The sequence below is a fragment of the Anas acuta genome, chromosome 2, assembly GCF_963932015.1.
Source record: "Anas acuta chromosome 2, bAnaAcu1.1, whole genome shotgun sequence".
NCBI lineage: Eukaryota > Metazoa > Chordata > Aves > Anseriformes > Anatidae > Anas > Anas acuta.
The window spans coordinates 103956634-103983830 of NC_088980.1; the positions used below are offsets into that span (position 1 = coordinate 103956634).

Genomic DNA, 27197 nt, shown 5'->3' on the forward strand with positions numbered 1-27197 from the left:
CACACACAGAGCTCTTCAGTGAAGCCAGTAGCAGAAAAGACCTTGGTGTAACTTTACGGTACAGAGTAGAAATTGCTGGTGTATAATCCATCTTCCCTGAAAGCAGACATCAAAAATAGGCCGGGTGAATTCCCCTCAAAAATGTTTATTTCTTCCCCATTGATTGAGCACAGTAGGCTCTCTTCATAGAATGTTCTTTCAGGATACTCTGCAGTTCCTGAGAGCCTTGGAGAAAGAGACTGCTTAGGTGCTGGAGAGGCTGAGAGGAGAAAAGAAGCAAGAGAACACCGCTTCCAAGACCTTAGTGGTATTCCTCTGATCCCTACAGCCCTCTCTGATTGCCAATCCAAATGTCCAGGGGCAGCCAGAAGTGAACTTTTCTGCTGAGTGAAAAATGGCTGTGATACAAGAGTAAACAGGCTGGAGTTCATAGTCTCAAGCTGTTTAAAATGGTGTCTATGTCTGAAAGAAACAGAGCTGTCCTCACCAAGGCTGAGAACCTGGGTAATAGGATAGATACCTTGTATATGCCAAATTTCTAAGGGGAGCAAAAAGGACTTTAGTCTTCTCTAGACTTTCTTCTCCTTACTTGTAGCGTAGCTTTGTGAAGCTAACTGCAGGGAAATGGTAATACCTATGTTTATATGAACATGCCTTAATTTACTTAAATGTTCTTTATTGCAGTTTGATCCAAACGGTTATTTCTGGGCCCTAATTCACTTGATCTGCGTTGGTAAGTCATTTTCTTTTGGAAGGAGATTTCTGAAGAGTAAACATGTTGTAGAAGCAAATCAGCTTTATTGTGAAGTTATTGATATTTACGGGTTTTGATGTAAGGGAATAAAGAAGGTCAGTAAAGAAAGTGCATTCCTTTTATAGCCTTTGTGTTGAAAATAAAGGAATAAGCTAGATACTGCAGTCAGTTAATTGTGGATGAGAAAACACACATACAGTTTTAATCAACACTAAGCCTTTCTGGGAGTTTTTAATGGTTGGCCTCTAAGAGACGCTTCTCTCAGGGGGGAGAAGAAACATGAAGAAAAACAAATAATATCTTTATTGCACACTCTCGTTTCATTTAAAAGCCTATAAAAAGTATTCTAAAATATCATGGAATATGCTCCCAGAGGAAGGGTGTTGAAATGTTGGTGTTTTTGATGCAATCATATGCGTTTTTAAAAACAAAGAAACAACAACAAAAAAGAGTTGCATGACCTGTCGGTATTTGTATGCTTAAATTTTGTCTTTTTCAGGTTAAACATTAATTTGGATAAACAAAAATTCTTCCCTGAAAAGCTAAAAACAGGCCTAAAAAATCTGAAGAAAACCTGAGTAGTGATACTTATAACGTTAAGTTGGATTGTAAGGGATTTGTATTTTGTTCTTAGAACTGCTGTAAGACCGACTCATTCATATGTTAAGTCTTGTCTGCAAATTAGGGATGATTCCTTCTTTATTTTGTGTATTCCTTTTGTAAATTTTTTAGGTCAGAGGTCGTGTGTTTATATGTATTTGTGTCTAAGGAGGTCTAGAGATTGCATGCTAAAAAAGTTGTATACAAATAAGAAGTATTACTTTTTCTGTAGGAAATGTCATGTGGTAATTGTTTGCTTACTTAGATAAAACAACAGTCTAAGGATTTTTCACTTCAAATACTTATTTACTATAACTAGTGATGTTCCTGCTTTCTCAATTGTTTCCTTTGTAAGGCATTGCTAGATCAGAGGTGGAACTCTGCTCAGAACCTCCAGGAGCCCTAATCTGGGTTGTTGAAATGTGTAGGAAGTGACAACATAACATTTATGCTCAAAATACATCTTTTTTTTTTTTTCATTTTGCTTATTTCTGAGGGAAAGCTGTTTATGTTGCTGTTGAAGTTTTTATGTAATTACGTTTTCTATCAACTAACAAAATGATGCTGAAAGAAAGGGTGAACAGGTGAATGGACTTACCACATAATTAAGGTAGAACATAGAGGAAGGGTATGTTTAACTTTTCAGCTTGGTTCGAAGAGAAATGGTAAAAGGGAGGAAAAGGTATGGAAGAGGCCTAAACAACTAGAGCCGGAAGCTGTGTTATTCCTTTCTTGAGTGCTTAAAGCCTTTTCCAAAACAGAAATGGGAGATAACCAAGAGGTGAGTAGGTAAAGATTGCAGAGAGCCTGGACAGCCAGGAGCTGAGAGAACTGCAAAGGGCAAAAATGGCTCAGAACCAACAGCTATAGGAGCCTATATAGATGAACACATCATAGAAGGTACCCAGAAAAATAGTGAAAAATGGGAAGAATGGATTCTTCAGCATTTCATTTACATAGACATTTGTGCTTCCCTCCCCATTTTTTAGTTTCCATGAGCTAGAAGTCATCTCTTTGGAAGGACTAGCAGAAATGTGTAGCATGAGGGTAATCTGAGGTGATAACACTTTGAAAACCATGAATTCGGAGCAATAGGTTGATTTTACTCATGATTTACTCATCCTTTGTGCTCTGTTGCTAACTGTAATTTGAAGGGCTTCCACAGCTGTCAGTACCAATGACCAGATAAGCTGTTGTTTGTCAGAATGATTGCATCTTATGGTAATTACACATCATTTCAATTGCAGGGGCTTACAAAGTATTTCACAAGCTCTGGAAACCTAGTTCTTTCAGGTATTGTAATTTTTTTTTTTTTAAAGAAGGAGATTGCTATCAAAGAGGGTTGATCTATGTAGCAGTCAGGTAAACTGTAGGATCTCTGCTTTATCGGGATGAACTGGATCGCTCTTGGTTAATCATTAATGACTTTTACAAGAGGAGCCTTGTTGTTGATCATCTTAAGAATACCATGCAGTTATTGATATTTATACTGCTAATGCAAACACTGAATTAATTTTAAACAGTGTGTTATCAAAGGATGATGACTCAATCCTGGAAAAATATCCCCTCATTACTGGCGCTGGCATGAAGAGGAAATGTTAGTTTCTGTTAGACTTGAAAGCTGCAAGGTTTGTCTGTGTCAGTATCTCCCAGTGGGACACAGTCTCAAAAGTGTTTAACAGCTGGTGAGTTGGTGCAGGCTGTGAATATCTGAATAACTTAAAAACCTGGAGACTTTGCAACAACTTTGCACACTAGACCTTCAACCATCCAGTAGTTTTCAAAGCAGGTGCATTGTTCACACGACACATTCATGGTGTCTGTAATCTGCAATTGTCTGTATAGGGAAGGAAGTGTTGCCACTGTATATTAAGTGTATGTGTGCAACATATGTATAGGATATGAATAAGCTCATTTATTTCAAAACCATTTTCCATTTTTGTTTAAGGGGTCTAAATTTTGGTTAAGCTCACCATATCTTTACTTTCAACGAGACTCCCATTGGCAGAGTAACAACAGAAATAGTGTGCAAAAGCTGTGTAGGTTAGTATGCTGATTAATGTTATGATATTAATAGTTTGTTTATAATATAATACATATGCTATATAATTATAACGTGTATAATGCAAATATGTTGCAACATTACAGTGTTATAATACTACTTCCTATACTGAGCTATTATATCAAGTGAATGGCATTACTAAAAGAACACTTTTTTTTTTCCCCCCTCTCTTCTCCTCTGCTAGTGAACTGGACCAACAGTACATCAATTATGTATTCAGGTAAAATGAATAAGCCTTTGATACACTATTGTTGCTTTTGTGTTGTGTATGCCTTCTATTTAACCATGTCTTGTTTAGGAAACTCAGAGCTACCACTACTTAAATGTATTTATTTATCAGGATGTTCATTGGAAGAATATGGCTTAGCAGCTGCATGTTTTTGGCTCTGGTTGTAGGTGGGCGTGCCAATATACACCTGGGGAGGTAACGAGGTGTTAATTACGAATTTTTAATCACCATGTGCACAAGTGATCTATCTTTTCCAGAAATAATATTTACTGAGTAACTCCCTGGCAAAACCTCCACCACAGAAAATCAAACTTAAACTAAATTGCCAGGGGGAGAGGCAGCGATTATAAAAGTACCACGTGCAAAGAACACAAGCAGTAACCGATGGTTGAGAGTGCCGTTAGTGCGATTGAGTAACTCAGACCTTGAGCCGTTTTTCTGATTTGGAGATATAAAACTGGCTTGTTATTTTGTAGTTAGTAAAAGAGCCTGAGTCACAGACCAGAGTCCCCTGGTTGGTTTTTGTTGTTGTTTTTGTTTCATTTTGTTGTTTCTGGTTTGTTTGTTGTGTTGTTAAAAAAAAAAAAAAAAAAAAAAAAATCCTTTCCCCAAAGAGCTCCATAAGCTGGAGCATTCAGTGGTCATGGCTTCCACTAGATTTTTGGGAGGCTTTATTTGAAGTAAGACATAAAGAGACTACTGGATCCTTCTCCATCCACTATCACATCATCTTGTATATATTGATCTCTTTTCTTAAGAATGGTAACTAAATTTGTAGGAGAATGCTCTGGGGTATGGATGTGGAGCTCTAAGGGAGAAAGATGGTTGAAAGGACTGAAATACATAAATTGGTTGGGGCAGAAGTGGAACACAAAAAGAAGTTAGGAATAAGCACAGCAAAAGTGAAGTTGAGCTTGGCCATTTGATTAGATGGATGTGTGCTTTAACCTCATTAAAGATGCCTGATAGGAACGTATCAGGGACACTGGTGTGAGATAGTTACTTAACTTAGGTTCCCATTTATCTTATGAGCATCATCAGCATAACACCATGTATCTCTTCCTATCATAGCCCAATCAGATCTTCTATTGCCATAAAAAAGTAATGCAGGCCACTTGGGGTTTGTATGGTTCCAGTGTCTGTTCACCAAGGTCCCATGTGTTGACGGTACCTGAATATCAATTTGCTTGAAGTAGGCTCTTGTTTGAAGTCAGTTGTTGTTTCCTATTTAGTGTGAAGTGCAAAGCAAATCAATTTTACTGAAGGGAGGTAGTTGTGTTTATTGAACTGTTTCGAAGAATGTTTGTCATGGAGCTTGCAAATGTGCTGCTATGTACAGAGTTAATCCACAAAGCCTCGAATGAAGTATAGCTGTATGTTTAATGTTGAAGTATGAAGGAAGAATCAGTAAACAAGCGGTAAATTCAACTTATTACTATTATTTTTAATTTGTCAGCTGCCTCACTGTGGCTCTTGGTTGTCATTTTAGTTGAAAACTGTATCTGGGCCTGACCCTTTAAGTTCAGATTTTGGCTGAAGGCCTCGATTTTGCAGCTTCGATTGAGAAGTGAGATCTGTGTTCCGTATGATGTTAGCTGATGGTATCCTTTGAAGTCTGTGAAGTTGTGTCCAGCAGAGAGCAGGAGTTGCACATTGCATGGAAAGGATGATTATGGATACAGAGGATTTTGGAAAGGAGAAGCTTCTCAACTAAGGAACTGTGAAGTACAGTGGTGTGTATTTAGAAACTTAAAATATATATATAAAAAAAAGGCAGAGAGATTGTGCAAGTTGGGAGGTGGCTTTTTAAGCGTCTCATTAAAAGCAGAACTGTGTTATTAAACCTTGAAAAGATTGTTTTATGATCTAAGGGTCTTAAAGGTCAGCATAGCTTGTGAGATGATGGTGCAAAGCAGTTGCTGGAAAATGGGTGTCTCGTTCTTTGAAAAGAGGAGGTGGAAGACCGGATGCTCATATGTTTGTTTTACATCTCTTGAGTATCCGTGTCTCTCTGTCTTTCTGTATATATTTCTGTCTGGTAGAGAGCCTCACAGTTCATGGCACTTGGGCCTCAACTTGTCTAGGGAAAACAAACAGCACCACGAGCAGTGGAATAAAGGACACCTGGTTTCTTCCAAGTTTGTGTGTTGTCATTACGGCCGTCATGTCTGATAGGGTGTGACATTTGGTGGCAGCTCGCTCCTTGTTTGTGACCTTGGTGAGGTGCCACTGAAGCGAAGGCCCTCTGGTGTCTAATGGGGCTGAGAGGCTTTCTGCCACCAGAGGCACTGGCCACAGGATTTGTCCCTTCATGAGACCTGTCAGCATGGAGCTACCTCTGAAAGGTCTGCTGTTCTCCAGATAATGGAGGAAGCTGGTCAGCATGTTTGAGAGCCATGTAGGATGGCTGACAGACACACGGTATGGTGTCAAGAACTTAATTTCTGTAGAAAAAAGTCAAAAATACTTCAAGTAACACTGAATGGAAAACATTTTACTCTGAACTCTGGATGAGCACAAACTTCTTAGGCCTCTTCTCACACGTAACTAGTGATAGGACAAGAGGGAATGGCCTCAAGTTGTGCCAGGAAGGTTCAGGTTGGACATGAGGAGCCATTTCTCCTCAGAAAGAGCAGCCAGGCACTGGGACGGGTTGCCCAGGGAGGTGGTGGAGTCACTGCCCCTGGGGGTGTTCAAGGAAAGGTTGGGCATGGTGCTTGGGGACATGGGTTAGTGGGGACATTGGTGGTAGGGGGATGGTTGGACCAGGTGATCTTGGAGGGCTTCTCCAACCTTTGGCTGCAAACACAGCCAAATAGTTTTTATCATCACAGGATCTGCTTAAACTGTTTCTGTCAGTGCAAAACCAAAACCGTGCTCTGTGTGGAGGCACTGCCTGGGTGGAGCAGATTCAAAGCTCTGAACCAAGCAACTGGATGTTATAATGCAATGCACCAGGGTGTCAGATTAAAAATACATATATTTAGATTTAAGAAAAAACAACTGTATTGGATGCTTCCAGAGGTGCAGCTGAAATTAGCAGTCTCCTGACATATGCTGTCCTTGTAAGCCCTGTTTCTCATTTCAAAATCTGAAACAGTTTTGTGGGGGAGAACATCTTAAGTTCGAGCGTTAGCAAATGTGTATGGACAGGAACGTCCCAGATCTGAAGAAATACTTGTTGGTGATGAAAGTGTGGTGGTGTTCTTACTTCATCACTTCCAGCATGATTATTCAGGGGATTTTTAAAAGGGAGCCTGGCCAGGGACAAATGTAGGAGAAGGAAAGCAGAGCTGTGCTATGCAGAGAAAGGAGGAATGATGTTGCTTCTTAGTGCCCAGACCGATCCTCCTCTTCATCCCTCTCCCTTTTGTTGTCCCTCTCATCCTCCAGTCTTGTTCCCAACACCCTCTTTTACCACAATGTTGTATTTCACTGCATTCTGACTCTTGTGCTTCTGATACTTCCTACTTACGCTTTTTTTTCCCTTTTCTTTCTTTTTTCCCCAGTAATCTTGTATTTTCTTTTATTCCTTTCCAGTCACCAACTTTTCACCAAGGCAGGAGCCAGATTTCTCTCGCTAGCCAGCTGGCAAAGGCTAGCGTGAGGCGCAGGGTAGAAATGTCTACCTGGCACATGGAGGGATGTATAATGTGTCTTAGGAGTGTGTTGCAGCTTGTCTTGGGCTTTCACCTGTGGTGATGCAGGTAGAGATACGTTACTTCTTGGGGTGAACTATTAGGTGAACACTAGTGGGTACAATTGAAGACCAGAGAAGCAGAAAAACCCTGCATGGGAAACCTGCTGTGGCCTGAGGTCCAGGCTGTCCTTCTGGAACCCCCTGGATCCCTGATTGGCTTTTATAAGTCTTTTCTACTGTCTTTTCTACTGATGTTCTGGTCAGGGCAGTTACAGCACAGCTTTAATGCCATCCAACCCTTGTGCCTGAACCTTCCCCGCACTTTACAAGGATGAAAACAAAACCTTCTCCATGTTTTCCTTGGATTCAGGCCTGGGATGTCTGCTATGGTTATCAATCCCTCTTGGTTGCAGAAGGAAGTTTCTCTTAGAGCATTTCCCTATCTCACTGTTATTTTGTTTTAAAAGTAATAATGCAAAAAGCAAAAGTGGAGAAACACAGGTTAGTCATAATTCATGTTGATAGTTGTACTTCCAGATCCCTGTTGTCTGCCTTATTCAGTCAATAATGGGTACCTGAGGTTGCTCATTTACAACAAGCAAAATTTTCTAACCATCATGCGTGCTGGGAGCCATTTCCAGCTCTTCCTCTGCCTGAACTTTTCATCATGTGGCCTTCTACTGGCTGGGTTTGTACTTTACTGCTCTTACTGTGCCCAGTGACCTGTAAGAATCGCTGGTAATTAGCAAGGGAAACTGCCTAGCTTTGCCATTCACAATATTAATGAATGTCTTTTCACCTTCCTAAGTGCAGTGCTTGCTGCTTATCAGGGAAGTGGCCTCTCCAGATACTCTTTTCTCCTTCTCTCTCTTGTCCCTTGTGTTCGACATGGACACATGTTGTTGACATGGACACATGTTGTTGTCTGTAGGAAGCTCTAGTTCTGTTTTGGAAGACATACGCGCTTCTCCCATCCTATAATGCTCTAGAGTATCTTTCTGTAGCCTTTTAAGCATTGAAACAATGTGAAATAAAAAGTTTTGGGTGAGAAAAAGAAAATAGAAATTTGTAAGAAGAATCAACAGTGCTGAAAGAGGCTCTGTACAGCCTGTACTCCAAACTCGGAGTATGAAGACCATGTAGGATCTCAGAAGTCTTAAGTAATTCTCCAGCAAAAGAACTGGTCACAGCAGATTTTCTTGTTCTCTTATATCTGTGTATCACTTGGGCTGGTACTTCGTTTTGATTTCATGCATATTTTTTCTTTTTAGAACTCGTTTAATTTCAGCATTTGATCTTTTTGCACGTAACATTTTTGGGCATGAAGGTGCAGCGAATGTACAACTGCTTGCATAGGACTGGGTATTTAACTCTTCCACAACATATGGACATTTCTACAAAGCAGACGTTTGTGCACGCTGTTGAAATTCGTCCTTGGACAGAGGGTCGCTCAAGTCTGTAGTTCCCTATACATTCTGCCTCAGTGTCACCAGCTGGCTGAACAGCAGCTCTGTTACAAAGGGCTTGGGGAGTAACAGGGAATGCTAAAATCAACCTAGATGATTTATCCAAACTATTTTAAGAAGAAGCAGGTAGTATAATGTGGAACAAAAGTCATAAACTGTAGCTTTGGTGATTTGCAAACTGGACATCAGGAAAAACCTCTTTGTTAGGAGGGTAGAGTGGCCCTGGAACAAGTTACCCAGAGCAGTGTGGAGTATCCATGCTGGCAGATTTTTGAGACTTGGTATTTTCAAGCAAAGCCACACAAGACAGAGGACATGATAAACTATTGGCAATAGCCCTGTTGCAAGTTAGAGGTGGAACCCTGGAGATTCCTTTCCAGCTACATTTTTCAGTATTATTTTTTATGCCTCATTTACTCTATATAACTGAAATAGTTTTCACCATGAAAAAAAAAGCAAAGCTGTCATTTCATAATGTTGAGGCCACGTCATAACTACTGTAATATATAATTAATCTTTTTTTATTTTTCAGTGTGGTGTTGTTGGCCTCTGCATCCCATCCAGCAGGTAAAATGGTTTGAGTTGCTCCTTTTTTTAGGTTTCTGTAGTGCCTTTCCTTTTCATGAAAGTTTTTAGAGGCTAAACCCTGTGGAAGTTAGCTGTGGAATTCAACTGCAGTGTGACTGATGATGTGGTATCTTGTAGGAAGAAGAGAGGAAGGTACCTGACACTGTGTAATTTGTGTTTGATATTTGGTAATATCTTTCTTAACTGCCCTTTGCAAAGAAGCAGCATAGGGCAGCCAACAAACAACAGCTTTTGAGGTGGTATGTGGCAAAGAACAAAGGTTCCCTTCCTGAACGTGTCCGCTTGAGAGCAGTGCACCAGTGCTCCCGATAGATCTGAGCTTCCCTCTCTGTGTTTCCCTCAGTGCTATGCAAAGATTTTAGTTTGTTGTTTTCATGAGATGCAGCCCATCCCTTAACCCTGTGGCAGGATCTGAAGTAGCAAAAAATCAAAGGCTAAAATTGAAGAAACTCAATATTTGATGGTGGAAAATACTGCTCTCGTACAGGTTTTTTAAGAGTTAGAAGGAAAAAGGTGTCTGTCTGTTGCTTTCACTAGAACACTTGCTCAGTCAGAAAAATAAAGCCAAAAACATCTAAGTAAACTTGAATTCCCCCTTTTGACTGGTGGTTTGTATTATGTATATAGCATTTCCCCACCAGGATAGACAGAAATGCTAGGGAAGTAGGCCTGTGTTTCAAAAAGTGAAAGGTGGAGCTGCATCTGCATCTGTAGGACCCAAGGGATGAAGGAGTCCCAGGAATTGTTGCTACTAAGAGCAGCCAGGGCCCAGGTTCCTGGAAATGCAAGTACTTGAGAGCTCTGCCTGCATCTGGGAGAACTCTCTTAAACCTCTCGACTTGTTCTGTGTGACAGAGTTCAAATTCCAGAGGAAGAAGCAGCCAACATGTATCTGTGTTTCCTGTTGCTTCAACAGGAATCATCACAACCTTCTGAGCAGAGTGGATGCGAGATCTGTCTAGCCACTGGGAACTTTTATTTCAGCAGGATCAGCTGTATACTGGCAAAGAATATTCTTATATTTTGTATAATCCCTTTCCTCCTTTTCAACCAAAGGCTGAGACTGGCTGGAATCAAGGTCAGGGAGAAATCATTAAGCACACTAGAAATGTGGAAAGCATCACAAATGAAAAGTCAGCCAGCTGTAAAGGCTCAAAGGAATGTTAAACCAGTAATGTTCGTATAATTGCTGTTCCCTGCTTGTAACAGTGGTAATTTTTTTTTCCTGTGTTCCACTGAGTGTATTGCTTTGTCCCTCAGGTGATCTCTTCAGTGCCTTGGACTTTCCATTCCTGTACTTCTACAGATTTCACAGCAGTTGCTGCGCCAGGTAACCTCTCTGTAACAGGGCATGTGAATGTTTTCAAATTACTGTTGAATTCCAGCCTTGGCTCTTGGTTTAAAAAAAATAATTGGAGCTATTCTAGTTTTTACTGGCATAAGCCAATAAAACTGCAGAGAACATGTGGCAATGCATTTGAAGGCATAAGATTTAGATGTACTGAAATTTGTGCAAGTGAAGTAAATGTGATTGTTTGAGGGAACCAGGAGAGCTCCCAGTCACCAGCAAAGTAGTTCTTACCTAATGTAGCAAAGCTTTGATAAATAGCATCTCTTAAATGCTTCCCAAGTTGGATTAGCCCTTGTAAAACTTGCTGTTTGCAGAGATTACAAAGTATTAGTCTTCAGCACCGCATGGGTGCACATGGATTTATTTCCTTGTACATCTTGTTACTTGGCAGAATGCTTTTTGGGGGTAAAAGGGAAAAGCTTTAACAAGCATCCCTTTATTTTGAGTAGCAAAAGTTCATTGCCCAGTAATGTAATTCTCACAGGACAACATAAATGTTCACTATAGGTCTTAATTATCTCATGTAATTTATTCCTGTCCTTCCTCTCCAGTCTTTTGCCTAATGGAAGTATTTTCGTTTTAGAGAGGGAAAAATGTTTTCATACTAACTGATGGTGCAAATGTTTCCTGATTGTTACGTATTTTCTGATTTGTATCTGGATTCTCTGTTAAAAGGTGTTATTTTAAAATGATTGTTAAATAGTTCCTCTGTAGTTTGTGGTACAAAAGTCATTTTTTTCAAGAGTGGACTGCACGTAATACAAATAAATTGCAGCTAGCTATCAGATAACTTGTTTCTCAATAGCTGGTGAACTCTGTTTCTTCTTGAAGACAAGTGTAACTTCAGGCACTAATGGATATTTAGCTAGCCCAGACATACTTCTCTTTTACTTCAGTATAATTTTACCCCTGTTGTAACCTCCTGCTTCTGTTTCCATTGCCCCAGCTTCAGCACACATCCTAGATAGCACTGTACGCTACACTTTTCTAAAATAATTGGAAAGGAATAGATGGAGAAACAAGTTGCTTACCCACATCTTGTCATCTGGTGTCTTGTAGATGGAAAGGACTTGATGGAAAACCCGCACAATTTAAAGGGTGACTGGTGGGGCTAAATGCACCACCTGTGCAGAATGTCTGAAGCATTAGAAGTTAGGCACAAAGTGCTCGATTTATTTAATGAAATAAACCGCTGTCTAATTGTGACATCAGTATTTCAGGTATGATAATTATCTGTTTCACTTCTTATGCCTGAATTAGATGAAATGCCTTCAAATCGCTTTCGACTCAAAGCACTTTTCAGCAGGGCAGAAGGTACAGAACAAACTGTAGCCAGCTACTGAACTTCCAGAAATATGGGCAGTGCTGCTTCACTGAACTCACCGATTTCTCAGGGTGGGATGCTCTCCTGCTCAGTTCTTCATCCTCTGCAATGGGCAGCTGAATTTGGTTCTTTTATCACTAAAGCATCATCTGCTTTCTTGGCTACAGGCACAGCAGGTAGTCCTTTGGGGTCTTGTGTTATGCCAAAGTGTAAGAAATTGTAGCACCTCCTACTCCTCAGCTGTTATCTTACCCTACTGCTTGGTGTATCAAAACCACCTGTACTAATGTGTGGCTGAGAAATGATTTCCCACATGCCCTGAGCAGGGAACAGCACTTGACTCAGGTGTTGGAGCCCAGCATGGGACTTCTAACCTGGGGAGCCATGATCTTCTACCCATTCTGCTACTGCAGAGGGGCCATCAGCTGCCAAGAACAGCACACCAGCCAAGGCACTTTTTGCCTCACCACGTGTGTGCCCTGTGGATCCTATCTCTTTTCCCATGCAGTTACCCACAGCACTTCATAATGTCCTGTGCCTCATAACCTAGTAATTTGTGCCACGTGTATTTTGAAGTCCTTTTCCACTCCCTGCTTGCTGGCTTGTATTGTTCCACTGTTCACAGCCAGTGGATTTTAAGTATTTTGCAAGTGGAAAAAAAAATCCAGAGCCAGAGCTTGTCAGCTTTATGAGGTCCAGTGAGATGTGGAACAGCTCCTTCAAGAGTACTTTTGGCTATGGGATGGGCTATTGTCCTCTATGGCTTAAGAATCAAAATTCACTTAATTTTCAGCACAGAGCTTTGGAGTGTTCTGTTCCTGATGCTATTGAGTCGTCTGTCTGTCTGTTACCTGGTAGAGATGTATTTGGACTTTTTGATTGGAATTTAGGCTTCATGAAGCTTAAACAACTTGAAAACTCCAGGCAGAAAGTTTCCAGTGGTTATTTTTCAGTTCAGCCTCTGTGTGGAGGTTGGAGTGAGTTAGCTGCCAAAAGTGTGGCTTCTGTTGAAATTAGCATTGCCTTTATTCAGAGCTGTTTCAATGCCTCAAGTTAAATATTTGACCTCATGTTTCCAATAATCTCTACTTTTCTGATTATGCAAGTGCATTAGAGACCAACCATAAGACCCTCAGACTTGCTTTACTCAGACTCTAGTCACTGACTGAACAAAACCCCAGATTTGCTGGATATAATGTAAGCCCTTGTCAACCAGCTTGCTTTCTCCAAATAAGATTAACGCTGCTTGAAGGGTGCCTGTTCAGTCCTGTGGTAGAATTGAGATGCTTGTAAGATTCTGCTTAGCTGAAATTAAGACACTTTATTAATAAAGTTTTCCCCATCCTTTGCAGCGGGCTGTTGGGATTCCTTCTGATGTTGCACACAGTGAAGCTAAGAAGCAGCACAACCTCAGGGCAATATGCAGCGTGGAGTTTCCTTGCAAAGGTAAGAGAAGGACCATCCCAGGAGCACAGCAGGTCCATGCATCTCACAGGAGGACAAAGCAAGTCCTGCATCTCCGTGGTTTCCCTTGCTATTCCCGTTTGACACTTGCAGAGCCTGGCCATGCAACCTGCTCGAAGAGTTTAGGTAACAAATATGGTAAATCAGGATCGTTAGCTAAGGCAAAATGCTGTGTGCAGACTGAGTTCAGTGGAGCTGTGCTGATTACTGCAGCTGAGGATTTGGCTTGCTGATTTCAGGTAATACAAATCAATACCTACCAAAGCTGTCCTAGAGAAAAATGTGCTTCATGAGAGCGTGTGCACCAGACATTGTTCCCAGCATGTCTTCCCAGAATCGAGAGATAAAACGATAAAACTTGTTTTGTGAAGATCAATACCAGCCCTCCCAATGCCATCATCACAGGGCAGATGTCATTTGCATTGATATTAGCAAGGCTTTTGACAGTATCTGCCGTAATGTTCCTATATCCAAATTAGCCTGGATGGGCACTCAATTAGATGGTGTTAGGAAAAGGTTCTGCACTGAGAGGGTGGTTGGGCACTGAACAGATTCCCCCAAGGAAGTGGTCACAGCACCGAGTCTGCTGGAATTCAGGAAGTGTTTGGACAATGTTCTCAGACATGTGGTCTGATTTTTGGGTTGTCCTGTGTGGAGCTGGGAATTGGACTTGACAATCCTGTTGAGTCCCTTCCAACTCAGGATATTGTATGGTTTTATGACCAGTCAATAACGCTGAAGGACGTGGTTACACTCTGGACCTGGGCAGGCTGGAGAAATGGGATGACAAGAGTCTTAAAAAAATTTAGCAAGAACAAATGTGAAGTCCTGCACGTAGGAAGAAAGAGTCCCTGGCAATATTACAGGTTGGGATTGGCTGGCTGGGAAGTAGCTCCGTGAGAAAGGATCGAGGGATTTTGGTAGACAGGAAGCTGATCGTGAGTCAGCAGTGTGCCCTGGCAGGAAAGAAGACCAAAAGTATCCTGAGTTGTATTAAAAGTAGCATAGGCAGTAAAACAGTGGAAACAATCATCGCCCTCTCCTCACCGCTTGTTAGACCACATCTGGAATGGGGAATCAGAGAATCGTTTAGGTTGGAAAAAAACTCCCAAGATCATCAAGTCTGACCATCAGCCTGATGGTTGGAGTCCCATCACTGAAAAATGTCCCTTAGTGTCATGTCCCCATGTCTCCTAAATACCTCCAGGGATGGGGATCCCACAACTTCCCTGGGCTGCCTGTTCCAATGCTTGACCACCCTTGCCATGAAGAAATTCGTCCTAATAGCAAATCTAAAATCAATCGTCCTAATATCAAATCTTGCAGAGAGTGGTGAGGTCTCCCATCAGCCTTCTCTAAGCTAAACAATCCCAATTCTCTCAGCTGTTCCTCAGAAGTCATATTTTGTAGTCCCTTCACCAGTTTTGTTGCTCTCCTGTCCTGAACGTCGTGTAATTGAGCTCAGCCCATCGATCTACTCTGTCTGGCCTAGAATCTTGTTTTGGGACCCTCAATACAAGGAAGACTTTGATAAACTGTAGCGGGCTCAGCAGAGGATCACCAGGATAGTCAGGGGGCTTGGAGCACATGCCCTCTGGGAAGAGGCTGAGGATAATGAACATAAGTCAAAATAAGGCAGCAGTAAAGCTGTTACCTTCAACAACAACAAAGTATCCTTGCACAACATGCATGTTTAGAAGCTGTAGTTAAATTATTATTATTTTTTCTTCTGGTGGTGACAAGAAGGCAGTGCTGTGGCTCATTTTTGCTTCGCAAACTGTTTCATGCTGTACAAGTCGTATGGAGTTTCTTACCCGTCTGAATTTCTCCCAAGCGTTCTGGCTGCAGATTTTAGTGCTTTAACTTTCTTCTAGCTCCTTGGTAGCAAGTCAGCTGATCTCAAGCTTGCTTTTGCATTTTTGTTCTCTAATGCTCTGGGCTGGAGATGGGAATAGCTGGCTCTGCTCGTAGGTATTGTGAATAATGAGGAACGGTTCTGCATGTGGTATTTATGACCTATCCCCAAAAAATTCAGGCAAGGATGTGTTGTGAAATATATTTTAAGCAGATTTGGGTGCTTCCCAGCTGAAGCGAATCAGAGCCACAAGGTCTGGAGTGGATCAAAGCTTTCCCAAAGTTCAAGGACTTCTAGATTTGTGGGGGTTTGGCCAGCTCTAGATAGAAATTAGACGAAGGTTTTTCTAGCCGCTGTTGTCAATGAAATTCCGTGCTTTTGTAGCAACTAAAGATTTTAGCTTGTATCACAGATAATTTAATCTATTCGTTAGTTTTAAGGGGTCTGTGTGCATGTGTGTGGTTTAATTACTCATCTTGCTTCAGAAGGCTTTTGTAACAGAGCAAATCAGTCCTTTTCCTCCTGTAGCTTCTAACCCAGTGCTCAAATTATATGCCCCCTCTTGAATTCAAAGAGGGGAACAAGCAATCAGGACACCAGATCTGTCTGTAGCTAATTTTCCCCAAAGTAGCAATTTCCTATATGTCTTTCAGTAGTGTTTAAAGCTCATGGCAAGAATGTTAGAGCTCACTATGAGATTTTTTTGGGCTCAGTCTGAGGCAGTATTCAGGACGCGGAGGAGCTGCTGCTCTCCGTGCTGAACTGCAACTGATTCTGGAGTAGAAGGCAGTGAATACTTAAAAAAAAAAAAAAATAATAATAAAATAAAATAAAAATTCAGAAATACTGTGTGTCAGTTTTAGAACAGGACCAAAAGGGACTGCAAAGACAGCTCCAGATGGGCAGAAAGCAACGAGCTGAAGCTACCCGCGAAGGCAGGGGCTGATCTACCAGCTCCTGCAAGATCCTCATCAGCTGTTTGGTAATTAACAAAGCACAGAGTTACACGTGGAGTGGTTAGGGAGAATCCTATCTACCTGATCGCTGCTGCTGCTTCCTGCAGGTGTTTGGAAGTGTTGTAACTGCACGCTGATCCAACCCAGCACTGCCGAGATCCGAGGAGCTGTCTCAATCACATCATAAGTTGTGAATGGAGGAAAGGTGCAGAAAAGCAGTGTTTAACTAGCCCTGTAAAAACGTGCTTAAACCCAAGTGTGTGACGCCCTTGGGGGGGGGAGGAGGAGGAAGTTAATGTGGATAAAGATTAAAGATAGAAACTATTTGAATCTGGACTTGCAGAATGAAATGAGATCCAGTGGAAAAAAAAAAAAAAAAAAAAAAAAAAAAACACTCCGGGTAACAACAGTGGCTTTGCGTTCCCACATGAGCATTTTTCTTGTATTGAGTAGTGCCCTAGATCATCCTCTTAATCTCTCGGTCTGACTGGAGTTTTCACCAGCAGTTGGAAAGGAGCAGCTTTGGAGGCCAGAGTATGTTTATCCTGCAAATGAGCCAAGAAAGGAGAATGCTGAAGCCCTCAGACAGCAAGCAGCGCAGGCCTCGAGGGAGGTGCCGAGGATCAGAAAATGTGTTTTCCATTTGGGTGCTTTGTACCTGTGTGACTGATGAGCTGGGGCTGAGATTGCTGCCACCACTTCAGGTCTCATTAAGTGCCCATACACCGATGAACTAGCCATGAGAGCTGGCTGGGCTCCTTTAAAGATTTGAGGAGACATTCCTTGTGAAGCCCACATATTTGGCCTCCCTGCCCTCTAATTTTTCATTCACTTAAAAGCTGGAGCTGGGTCATAACTTGTTTTTACGATCCTTGCCTTGGCTCTGGCAACTTAATCGTTGGATGAGGTTTTTGAATTCTTCCCTGTAATGATTTTTGACAGCTTTCTTGTCAAAGCATCGCTCTGTGCATGGACAGACAAAGCACAGGCTTCATCTGTGTGTATGGCCCTGCGTGATATCTGCAGTGACAAACACGCCGTGCTTCTGCTGTGAAAGCAAATAGCCCGTGCATTAGTCATATCTGTATAGATTTCCGAGGAATGCCAAGAAAATCGCTAAAGTGATCTGAAAAAACAAACAAACAAAAAAAAAAACTTTCAAGAAGCCCAAGAACTATGGAATGCTTTGTCATAGCTTTGCACAGATTTAATCCCCAGAAGGGCAAGGATTTGAAGTTCCACTAAGTTTTCCTGGTTTAATTTGAAAGCTGTGCTGGTATCACGGGTCATGTACTGGAAAGAAAAACTGGAGATGCTCGTATATACAGACAGAAGCAGCTGGTGAGAACGCTAATGAGCTCTAACAGTGCTGTCAGTGAGTTTGTTTATGTTCAGGCTGCCAATCTATATCTGGTGATGAAACCTGCTAGGGACTCCAAAAAGCAGGCAGCAGAAAAACTTGAATCAGGAATAGGAAGGAGCAGTGGTGTTTCAGCACTTTGCTAGAGCGAGATACTGGTTAGTTGTGAATTTATGCTCCCATTTTGTATTTAGTGTTATCCTAGTGAAGCTTGAAGTAGTGAATTCAGCTTATTTCCAACAGGAATCTACTGAGGCACATTTTATAAGGAGGAAGAGTAGAAGGGGAGGGTCAGTGCATGGTGCATTTTGCTTTCTTCCTTCCTCCCTCCTCTGACAAAATAATTGAAGTAAAGTTGCACTGAATTTTACCCTGGTTTTACACATTAGCTGGAAGAAAACTTCGTTTAATCAGACCAGAAATATGCAATTCTTTTCTTTATGCCCATCCTATGCCCAATTATGTAATCTCCAGCCTATCTGAATAGTGTTGGAGGCTCCCTGCTCCATAAAAGCATCTCCTGACAGCTGCTTTGGTTCCTTGTTTGTTAACTTTAGAAGTGGTTGCCCCAGGTCACTCTGTGTTTAGTGCTGGCTGCCAGACATTGCAAAAGTACTTTTGGAGAAGCATCTGAAAGAATAACTTAGCCATGGCTCTGATGTAACTAACTGTAGCCCGCTGTACTTACAAACCAGCATTTTAGTTCTCCCCCAAAATACCTAACAGCTCTTCAGAACGTCTCCTGTGGTCTTTGATTTTACATTTTGTGCCTGTCTATCTGCTTCCTAGGTCCCTGTGGTGTCCTGAAGAGAAAGGATAGAGTAGATCCATCTTCATATCAGTGAAAAAAAAAATGGATAACACTCCTAGAGATTGGAAAGTGCTGATGCTTTTTTTATTAAAGCAGAAAATCTATTTTTTCCTGCTTCTCATAAAATGGAGAGGCCACAATTGTGAATCTTCTGCGTCTCTTAGCCTGGCTGTGCTCACTGCTCCTCTCCACAGATAGCAATTGACATGGGAATTTTACCTACTTTAACTACAGGGGCAAACCAACCAAGAGAAATAAAACAAAAACAACTTTTTCCTTATTTTTATAGTCTTAAATCCTTTCCTACAGCATTTTCTCCTATTTGTATTTCTCTTAATTCCTCCCTTGCACTGCTGCTTAGCATGCAGGTGCTATAAAATACTCTAGTTGAGAATGTCGGCTCCTTGCTTCTGCTGAGGGATATTTCCTTGCAGAGAAAGGTGCCACTGCAAGAGAGTCTTGCCATTGGCACCCGATGTGAAGCAAATGGCTCTCCTTGTGCATCTCTGCCCTGATGGGAGAGGATTCTGGATAAAATATTGTGTTCAAGAGTTTTATACGTATATCGTAACCAGAACCAGAATATGGTTGACTGTCTGAACGTGCCCATTTAGTTCTGTTGCAGATTGAAGTAGTCTCTTCTTCGTGTGCTGCTGTATGCAGGCAAACATCTCTAATCTGAGAGAGGGAGTTTCCATGACCCCAATTCTTCTGTGTATGCTAAGAAGTTGTTTTATAAATGTAGAAGTGAGCTTCTTCCACCTGCATGCCACATGTACTTTGATGCATGTGGACGTACGCACACGTGCATAAACATGATTAAGGATGCTAAAAAATCTTATTAATTTGTGCTCAGCCTTCACCGTATGAAAAACATAACTTTATTCTTGTCACATGTATTTGTCAGTCACCATAGGGACTGTAAAATACCTTGGCAGAGAAAGGGTGTTTCTCAGCTGAGCCTGATGAGCAGGTAAGGTAATCAGCGTGCTCTTAACTGCATCTTAAAGGTCTGTAAAGCACCCCAGTTGTGGAAACCTGTAAGTGTAGGTTTTCAGGTAGTTCCCATGGATACAGCTTGATAGTTACGTCGTAGCATCCAGCACTAATTACGCCATGTAATTGTTGGGGAGAAATCAGTCTCCATAACAACTCCTCTGCGTGCTCCGTGACCGCTAAGCGCAGTGGCGCAGGCTCCCTGGGGCACTAATACAATTTAAGGAAGCTGTCCTGTAAAAACAGCTGAGACTTACTGGAGATTTTGCATCTCCAGGCAATGGTAAGCTTTAATACGTATGTTAACAGGTGTTGCATAGGGTTGCATTTGTGTATTCACTACAAAATGGCAGCTGCACAGCTTTTGGGCACGGCTGGGTAAGTACATAAAGTTACGTGACATGAATTGATAGATTGAGCCCAAAAAAGATGCTCTGAATTAGTTGGTTTTCTTTTATCTGTATCGAGCGTCGATTTAAAGCGCGTTGCATACACTTGGTATTGTCATCCTCCTGCACATAAAGATAGCTGCAGGACTGCTAGCTGGGAGTATGTTTTTCTGAAGCTATTTTTTCACCCCAGCCCTTGACACACTCCCCTATGTATTTGGTAGTAGAAAATGACAGTTTAAAAGCAGACTTTGTCTAATCTAATGGAGGTTTGAATTGCGGAGGATGCAGGTTCCTTGGTTCCTTGGCATAATAGGTTCCTGGTATCCTGTGATGTTATTTAGTTTCCTGGAGTTACTTGTATATGGAGAGCCGAGGCTGGGAGATGAATCATAAGTGTGACAAAGAGAAGACAAAGGAATAAGGGCTGGTTCAGAAATTGTTTCCATCAGAAATGTACTGATGTAAATAAAAAACTTACATGGGAAAGCCATGCGTTATACAACATACTGATGTCGAAGGTTTCAGAGCTATCTCAGTGTAGGCTTCCAAAGAGGAGCAGAAAACAGCCTCCTTCCCCTTGCTGGTTCCTGGTTCCTTCCAGGATCGGGATCACCGGCTGCCTTTCTGGTTCTTAAAACCCTTCATGAGTGAGGTGTCTCCAGAGGGCCTCACAAACCTTGAGCCTGATCATTGATCTCTCTGATAGGCACTCGGTGCCACGCTCCAGGTTGCTTTCTTCAGAAGCTTCTCATGGTAGCAAAGTGCTGCTATCTGGAATGGGTCTGCCCATCTCCTTCCCTCCCTTCCCCAGCTCAGACCCAATCCTTGCAAAATCTCAGGTGTGTTCATCTCTCCGTCCCTCTCTGGATGCTTTCTGAAGGATTAGGTTGTGACTTCTGACAAAAGTCAGCAAACAGCCACAGGGCTCTGGGGGAGGCAGACTGAAGGGTTTATGTCCCCTGTTTTATATCCTATCCCTAAAATACCTGGTGCTCAGGGAAATTACCTAAGCTTCAGATGGTCTCAAGAGATGACTACCACCTATTCCTGTCCTATCCATGGCTAGCATGGAAAGGAAGAGGGCAGAGTTCAGCTTTCTCTGTGTACATTTCTGTGAATGCTTTTCCAAAGAGGGCAGGAGGCAACAGGTTGTCTTGGCTGCTGCTTCCTCCCCTGTTCGAAGTGACGGGAGCCCACAGACTGTAGTCACTTCGGCCACTCTCTTCTCACACGCGGGACACTCACATGCTGCTGACACCCACAGAACCAAGTGCATAACCTCGTGACATTGTTCATAAAAGGCATTACTCAAAACGGGTTAGCTATGAGCACATTTAAAAACATTTTTCCAAGTATCGCTTTTTTTTTTTTAAGGTTTCTGATGGAATATTTTGACCTTTTGTAACAGCGAATGGTTAGAAAGCCTTGGAAAGGCTTTTGTTTTTGAATGGAAAATTAAAACCGTGAAGAATACCAATTCTTTGCAATCCTTAGCATAACAATAATAACAGCATGTTGATTTCTTTCCATTACATCATTGCTAAAACAGCATAAACACACCAGAAAATGGGAAGGCAGAGACTGTGACTGTTGTTGGGTTGTACAGAAAGGGGTCAGCAGGAAGATTTAGTTATCTAGTCTGGGAATTGTTTGCTTATAAATTAGGTTTTCCCAAAGGAGCCGTGAGATGGGAAATACAATAGGAAGTGGACTTCATACATGCACAGAAATACCAAAACTGTGCGTGTTGTGGGGGAGAGAGGTTGATGGAAACTTGCTATTTTTGCTAACAGATTAAAAAAGTTTCCTATGCTATTTTTGATACTAGTGATATCCCTACAGAGCTCTGAGTTAGTCACGACAGAAAATTGTTTCACATCTGATAATATTGACGGGGATCATAAACACTTCAGGTGTTTCTTTGGGTTATATAAGAATGGAAAAAGCAATATAGTGCCCTTTTCACACCTAAAATAGTCCCCTTAAATTAGATGTCCTCACTGACTGTCAATATCCTTGACTGCCTTTCAGCAGCCTTGTGCTAGCCATCCAGCAGCAAAGCAGCATGCGTGGGGTTCACCTACAGCAATAACACTCAGGGGCACGGGTAAGCTTCACGAAATTCATAAAATCTCCCAGGTGCTGAACTGGCAGTGGCCTCGGGGTTGCAATTTTCAGCCCGAGCCCCTCAGACGATATAAAATGGCAAGAGCAGTCCCCGAGCGTGTGCCCTGCATCTGCTCAGCCTTGGCACAGTGGGTCAGGACACATCAGGGGCATTCAAACCAGCTGTGGACTGAGCGCCCACCTGACTTTTGGGGAGGCATTCAGTTCTTTGCATGTATGGAAACATGCTGATATAGCCTGTAATTTATCTTTGGCTCTGTTTTCTCCAAGAAGCTCAGGTTAATTTTCCTCTTTTTCGTGGATCCAAGCTGCTAAGAAACTTAATCACTAAAACCAACTTTTTTTTTTTTCCTTCTGGATGCCGGCTGAGCCACTGCTGCAGGAGGTCATGGCTCAGGAATTACCTCGTCTCCCACCTTCCCTCCAAGATCCTGACACTGCAAGGTGGGCTGTTACGGTAAAAGATCCTGCCAGGTCTGGCTGCTGGCCCATCCGCTAGATCCCAGCGTTTGGGAGGAAGACAGACACAGGCAGATGCTGAGCTCAGTTCTTCACGAGCAGCCAACTCCTTTTGTGCCAGATATAGATAGCAAACTGTCAGCTTGCCTGTTAGATTTGCTTCTTCAATCTGACAATGAAAAAGAGGGTCTTCTTGCCTGGGTTATCGGCCTTCTCTGTCTCTTTATACTAACCTCTATTTCGTAATCTCGTAAGGGTTAGATGAGGTAAAGAGGAACTTGGAAAGCCAAAAGGCTATTGCTGAGCTTAATGTAAGAGAAGTGCATTTTATTGCAGTATTTTACAGTGGCAGAGCGTTGAAGGAGCTGGCCATTCCCCAGAAATGAAAAGCAATACTTCTCAAATCAGGCAACAGAAATACTTCTTCAGCAAGTTGTGCCATATTACTAACCAATACAATTCAAGGAAAAAAAAAAACAAAACAAAACAAAACACAATTTGTTTTTTTTTACAGGTTCAGATATGCTCAGATGGTTTCAGTGGCGTGGTCCCTGGTGTTTTTTCAGCATAAGAGAACATTGTTTGCAAATCTTTGCAGTACAGAAGTGAAATAATAAGTGAAATAAACTGTGTGCCAAGGGGTGTAAGTCCTATATAAGCTAAGGTCGATGTGCAGATCCCTCCTTTCCTCTGATGTGCACATCAGTTGCAGACTTGCTGCATTAGGGAAGGATTATAAATCCTCCTGATGACTCTGACATCAACCACGGCTTGATGAAACAAACCCTTGGTTCGCTGGTTCACTCCAGCTGGTGTTTGGGATTTTTATAGGTAGAACACTTCCCTGCTGCTGTCGTTGCTGTTGGTAAATGCTTGCTCCATTACACAAATATTTAATAATTTGTATAATAAGAACAAGATGATTATGAAACCTTGTCCTGCCAGCTTCTGAGCTCAGAGGTTTCAAGGGAGAGATGAAGTGGCAGGAGCAGTTTAAGGCCATTGCAGTAGTGGGACAGAAGGTAAGGAAAAGAGACTTGCTGAAAACAGGCTGAAATAAGAGAGGAAAAGTACAGTTCAGCATTTCAATGCATGAAGCTTTTACAGGAAGCAGAAGGGGTTGGGACTTAATATCACCTAGAAATACAAATATATTTAATCTATTGCATCTACACATGCATCGGCAGTCAATCTTGTAACAGCAAGAATGGACAAAGTGCTTCTCATCAAAGTCAAAGACAATCAGGTATTTGGTCTAATTAGGCCTTTTCTTATCCCTTATCAAATGACCTTCGTTGTCCTTCTTTGAGAAGGCTTCGGCTGCTGCCTGGATTGTGCCTCTCATGCAGAACCTAGCAAAATAGATGCTATTAGTCTGGGTCGCAGACACCCACCTGTTTGAGTTGTGATTGATAGCGATTTCCTATCAGCTAGGCGTGCATCAGGAAGAACACGGGTGAATTGTGCATCATTTCCCCTTTTTCTCTTCGATACAGGTGAATACTGAGAGAGAGATCAGTGTCTGGATTACGTTTTCAGCGGTCACATTTAAGAGAAATATTTAAGTAAAAATGGAGTGCTGTGCCACAACCATTCTACACTTCATAGGCTGGAAGTTGATGGCATGTCACCAGCTACCTTATTAGTCACAGGAAGGGAAAATGTAAGTTTTTGCCATTGCATCCAGTAGCAGAAGGCACGTGCTTCTTGGTTTTGATTTCTCTTTATAGGGACAGAAATCTGATGTTTGTGTTTGAATGACGAAGATAGGCTGGGGTAGCTACTCGATGTCCAAAAAGAAACAGCTACCACAATCATCAACCAAATCTAATATTCTGCAGAGATGTTTTTATAAAGTCTCGGGATACCTTTCACACCTTTTAGGCATTCAAAATGAGTTTGGATGTACCTGTAATTGTCTGGTCACATCTCATCAGTGATGCAGGTTGATATATTTCTATGCTATATGCAGTATGTATGGGTTTGTGTGGCTGAGAGCAGCAGGACAGGTGCCACATACCCCTAAGGTGATGGCAGAGAGGGATGTCTAGAAGTGATTTGGAGGCAAGATACAGATGGAGGCTTTTCTGAGCCCTTTCTGCGTTGTAGGATGGGGGTGGGCATACAGCTGGCTTCCAGGATGGCCTGGTAATGACAGCTTCAGCATCCCCCGATGGCTCATTTTCTCCCACAGCCAAACTGCTAATGAGATGCACATAGTGCAGGAACAATGGCTTGGCCACCTTCGTCTCATAAGGAATAAAAAAAAAAAAAAAAGAAGTTAGACAACAATTTTGCAGTTGATATTCTGGGTTAAAATATGATGCAGATGGTGTTCTGGGTTAAAAATAATGTATCATATTAATCTGAAAAGATTTTATATTAGTCCTGGACAATGTATTAATATAAGAGGACAGGATGCTGAATGACTTTAAGGGACCTGATTGATCCACCTATTGCTTCAGATTTTGCACATGTAGGATCAGGGTCTCGTCTGTCTTGATCATCACAGCCTGGAAACAAAAAGTACAAACAAAAAATGGCACTGAGAAAAATCTTCTTAAATGCGATAGAAAGCAGAGGCTGTGTACCTACTTCCCTAAGTACTGGAACTGCATACATACAGGTGTGGAGATGCAGAGGTTTCTCATCCCTCTAAAATCATACTAGATGTAATTAAGAAATCTGTTTTCTCAAAGCAGTTGGAAAGCTAATATGTAAAGATACTCTTCTGTGAGACAGAGACTGCTCTTTTGGCTGTTGGTTAAAAAATAAAATTAAAAATATCTGATGATTCTGCTAGACAGAACATTTATACTGCTTCTGTTCTGGAAACATTTTAGATGGCAGGCTTCTGATTTTGTTATTTAATCTACTCTCCCCCTGTTTTTAGCATGTTTCATGTTTTGAATGCAACATGTAGGTGGTTTTAAGCTGGTGAGAAGTTAATCACTATGAAAGTCAAATAGATTAATTACGCCAGAACTGAATTTTATCTTTCCCATTAAGTGTGCGAATGCCAGGGCGTGTTTAAGCACTGGCTGCATTTGAGTCACAATAATGGGAGCTAACCGTGCTCTCTTGAACTGTGTTCAAAATTGATTTTGCCATTATTATTTTAACAACGCTCAAAAAAATAGAAGTACAGCACAGAGGAGGAGCAGAGCAGAGTGACCAAATCCCCTTCGAGGAACACGTACTTCAGGGAAGGTGGACATCTGCGCAGGCGTTTAGGCAGACATGAAGCAAAGGATCTCAAAGAAATCTGCTGTAGCTGGTAAGACTTCTGTGTGGCCAGATCCACGCTTTGTGGATTGTGAAATTGATGTCACCATGGTGCCAGCATCACCAGACCATCCTTTTTACAACCTGCTCAGGGTGTGTGTCAGGAAGGGTTAAAGGGTTTTCTTGCTTCTCCTCCTGACACAGCTTCAGGAGAGCTGAGCAGAATCCACCTTCTATGAGCAAATTTCACCTCTGGATGCTGTGATGTTCAAATTCATTGCGATGTCTGCTGAATTCACGCTGTGGTGTGTGCTGGAAAGGTGGCTGTGGCAGCCTCCTGTGAAGTCCATCAGGGAACAAAAGCCTTTAGGGTACGTCTGCACTTCGGTCAGACTAAGGGTAATGCAGCAGGCATGCTCAAGTTAGCTTTAAACTAATGAGCAGAACCAACAGCAAAACCTGCTTTGTTTTTCCCCCTTTTCCACTTTGAGTGGTTTCTTCCCTTGTTTGGGCTGCTCAGCTGTTCAGGCAGGATTATGGCATTGCCATTTCCTTTTGGAAGGGACAGTGTTTTGGTGCTTCGAGGCCAGAGATTTCATTATTTTTCCTTGCAGAAAGCTGCTTAAAATCGTTCCTTGTCTGTGAAACTATGAGCACTGCTCCTTCAAAGGGGCTGTGTTATCACCTGGAGCTGTTGGGTTAAGCAGCATGTTTTGTCTTTCCTTTTCATTGGTGACAACAGACCCTCAGAACAAAGTTTAAAATCTCTCTCAGGTCTTTTCAACGTGTTGGTAGATACAGGAGGCTTTACAGGAGAGTTGGCTGGAGGAGCTCTGCCCTCTTTTACTTTATTTCTTTTAACCAGAGATGGACTTGGGCACCTTAAAGATGGTTTACAAGGACGCTGAGCTTCTATAAAAGATGCTTCTTGTAATAGGCAACATGCTCAAAAGCTTCTGGGGAAATTCTTATTTCTATGGTAGATCACCCCCAAAGTGACCTGAAATTAAACAGTTCATGCAAGTTTGATTTTGGTCTGGTTCTGCTTGCAGGATTTCTTCATGTAGTCTGCAGTCCTGGGGAGATCCTCTGTGCACAGTACCTACAGCTGTTAATGGTGCTTTATTTTGAGTGTTAACCACTGGAGTAAAAAAGTGTATTTATTTATTTCTCTGTGATTTTTTTTTTTTTTGTATTTGATTTCTTTCCCCTGCTTTATTCACAATTAATGCAGATGTTCCTGACTTCAGTTCTTCTCCCACCCTATCTTGCAAGGAAAGGTGTGTACCATGGTCGTCAGCTGATAGAAACGGCTTCTACTCCAGCTGAGATGAAAAACACGTGTAAACGAGGAGGAATGGTGTTAATAATAGCTCAGGAAATGTGAATTATTGAATATAGATGATAACATAAGATTAACTGTTCTTTTTTTTCCTGTTCTGAGGATATTTTTTGTTAAATCTCCCTACCTCGCAGAGCATTTCATGTGTGTGCATATGTACACACGCTTACTGCCAAGTAGATGTGTGTACAAAAGA

At 41.8% G+C, this 27197-nt stretch overlaps 1 protein-coding gene across 4 annotated transcripts in view; it reads left to right on the forward strand.

Annotated features, from left to right (window-relative positions):
• The window catches only part of TMEM241 (transmembrane protein 241), a 49841-nt gene that overhangs the window by 14671 nt on the left and 7973 nt on the right, over window positions 1–27197 (forward strand). For 3 of the 4 annotated variants that reach the window (XM_068671441.1, XM_068671440.1, XM_068671442.1), the window contains exons 8-13: window positions 685–733; window positions 2602–2647; window positions 3601–3636; window positions 9284–9318; window positions 10600–10669; window positions 13367–13460. In XM_068671441.1, coding sequence (XP_068527542.1) covers window positions 685–733; window positions 2602–2647; window positions 3601–3636; window positions 9284–9318; window positions 10600–10669; window positions 13367–13460 — 330 coding nt within the window. Of the gene's footprint in view, window positions 1–684; window positions 734–2601; window positions 2648–3600; window positions 3637–9283; window positions 9319–10599; window positions 10670–13366; window positions 13461–18438; window positions 19352–27197 lie in introns of those variants that run through there. The other variant, XM_068671444.1, reaches the window with a different exon arrangement.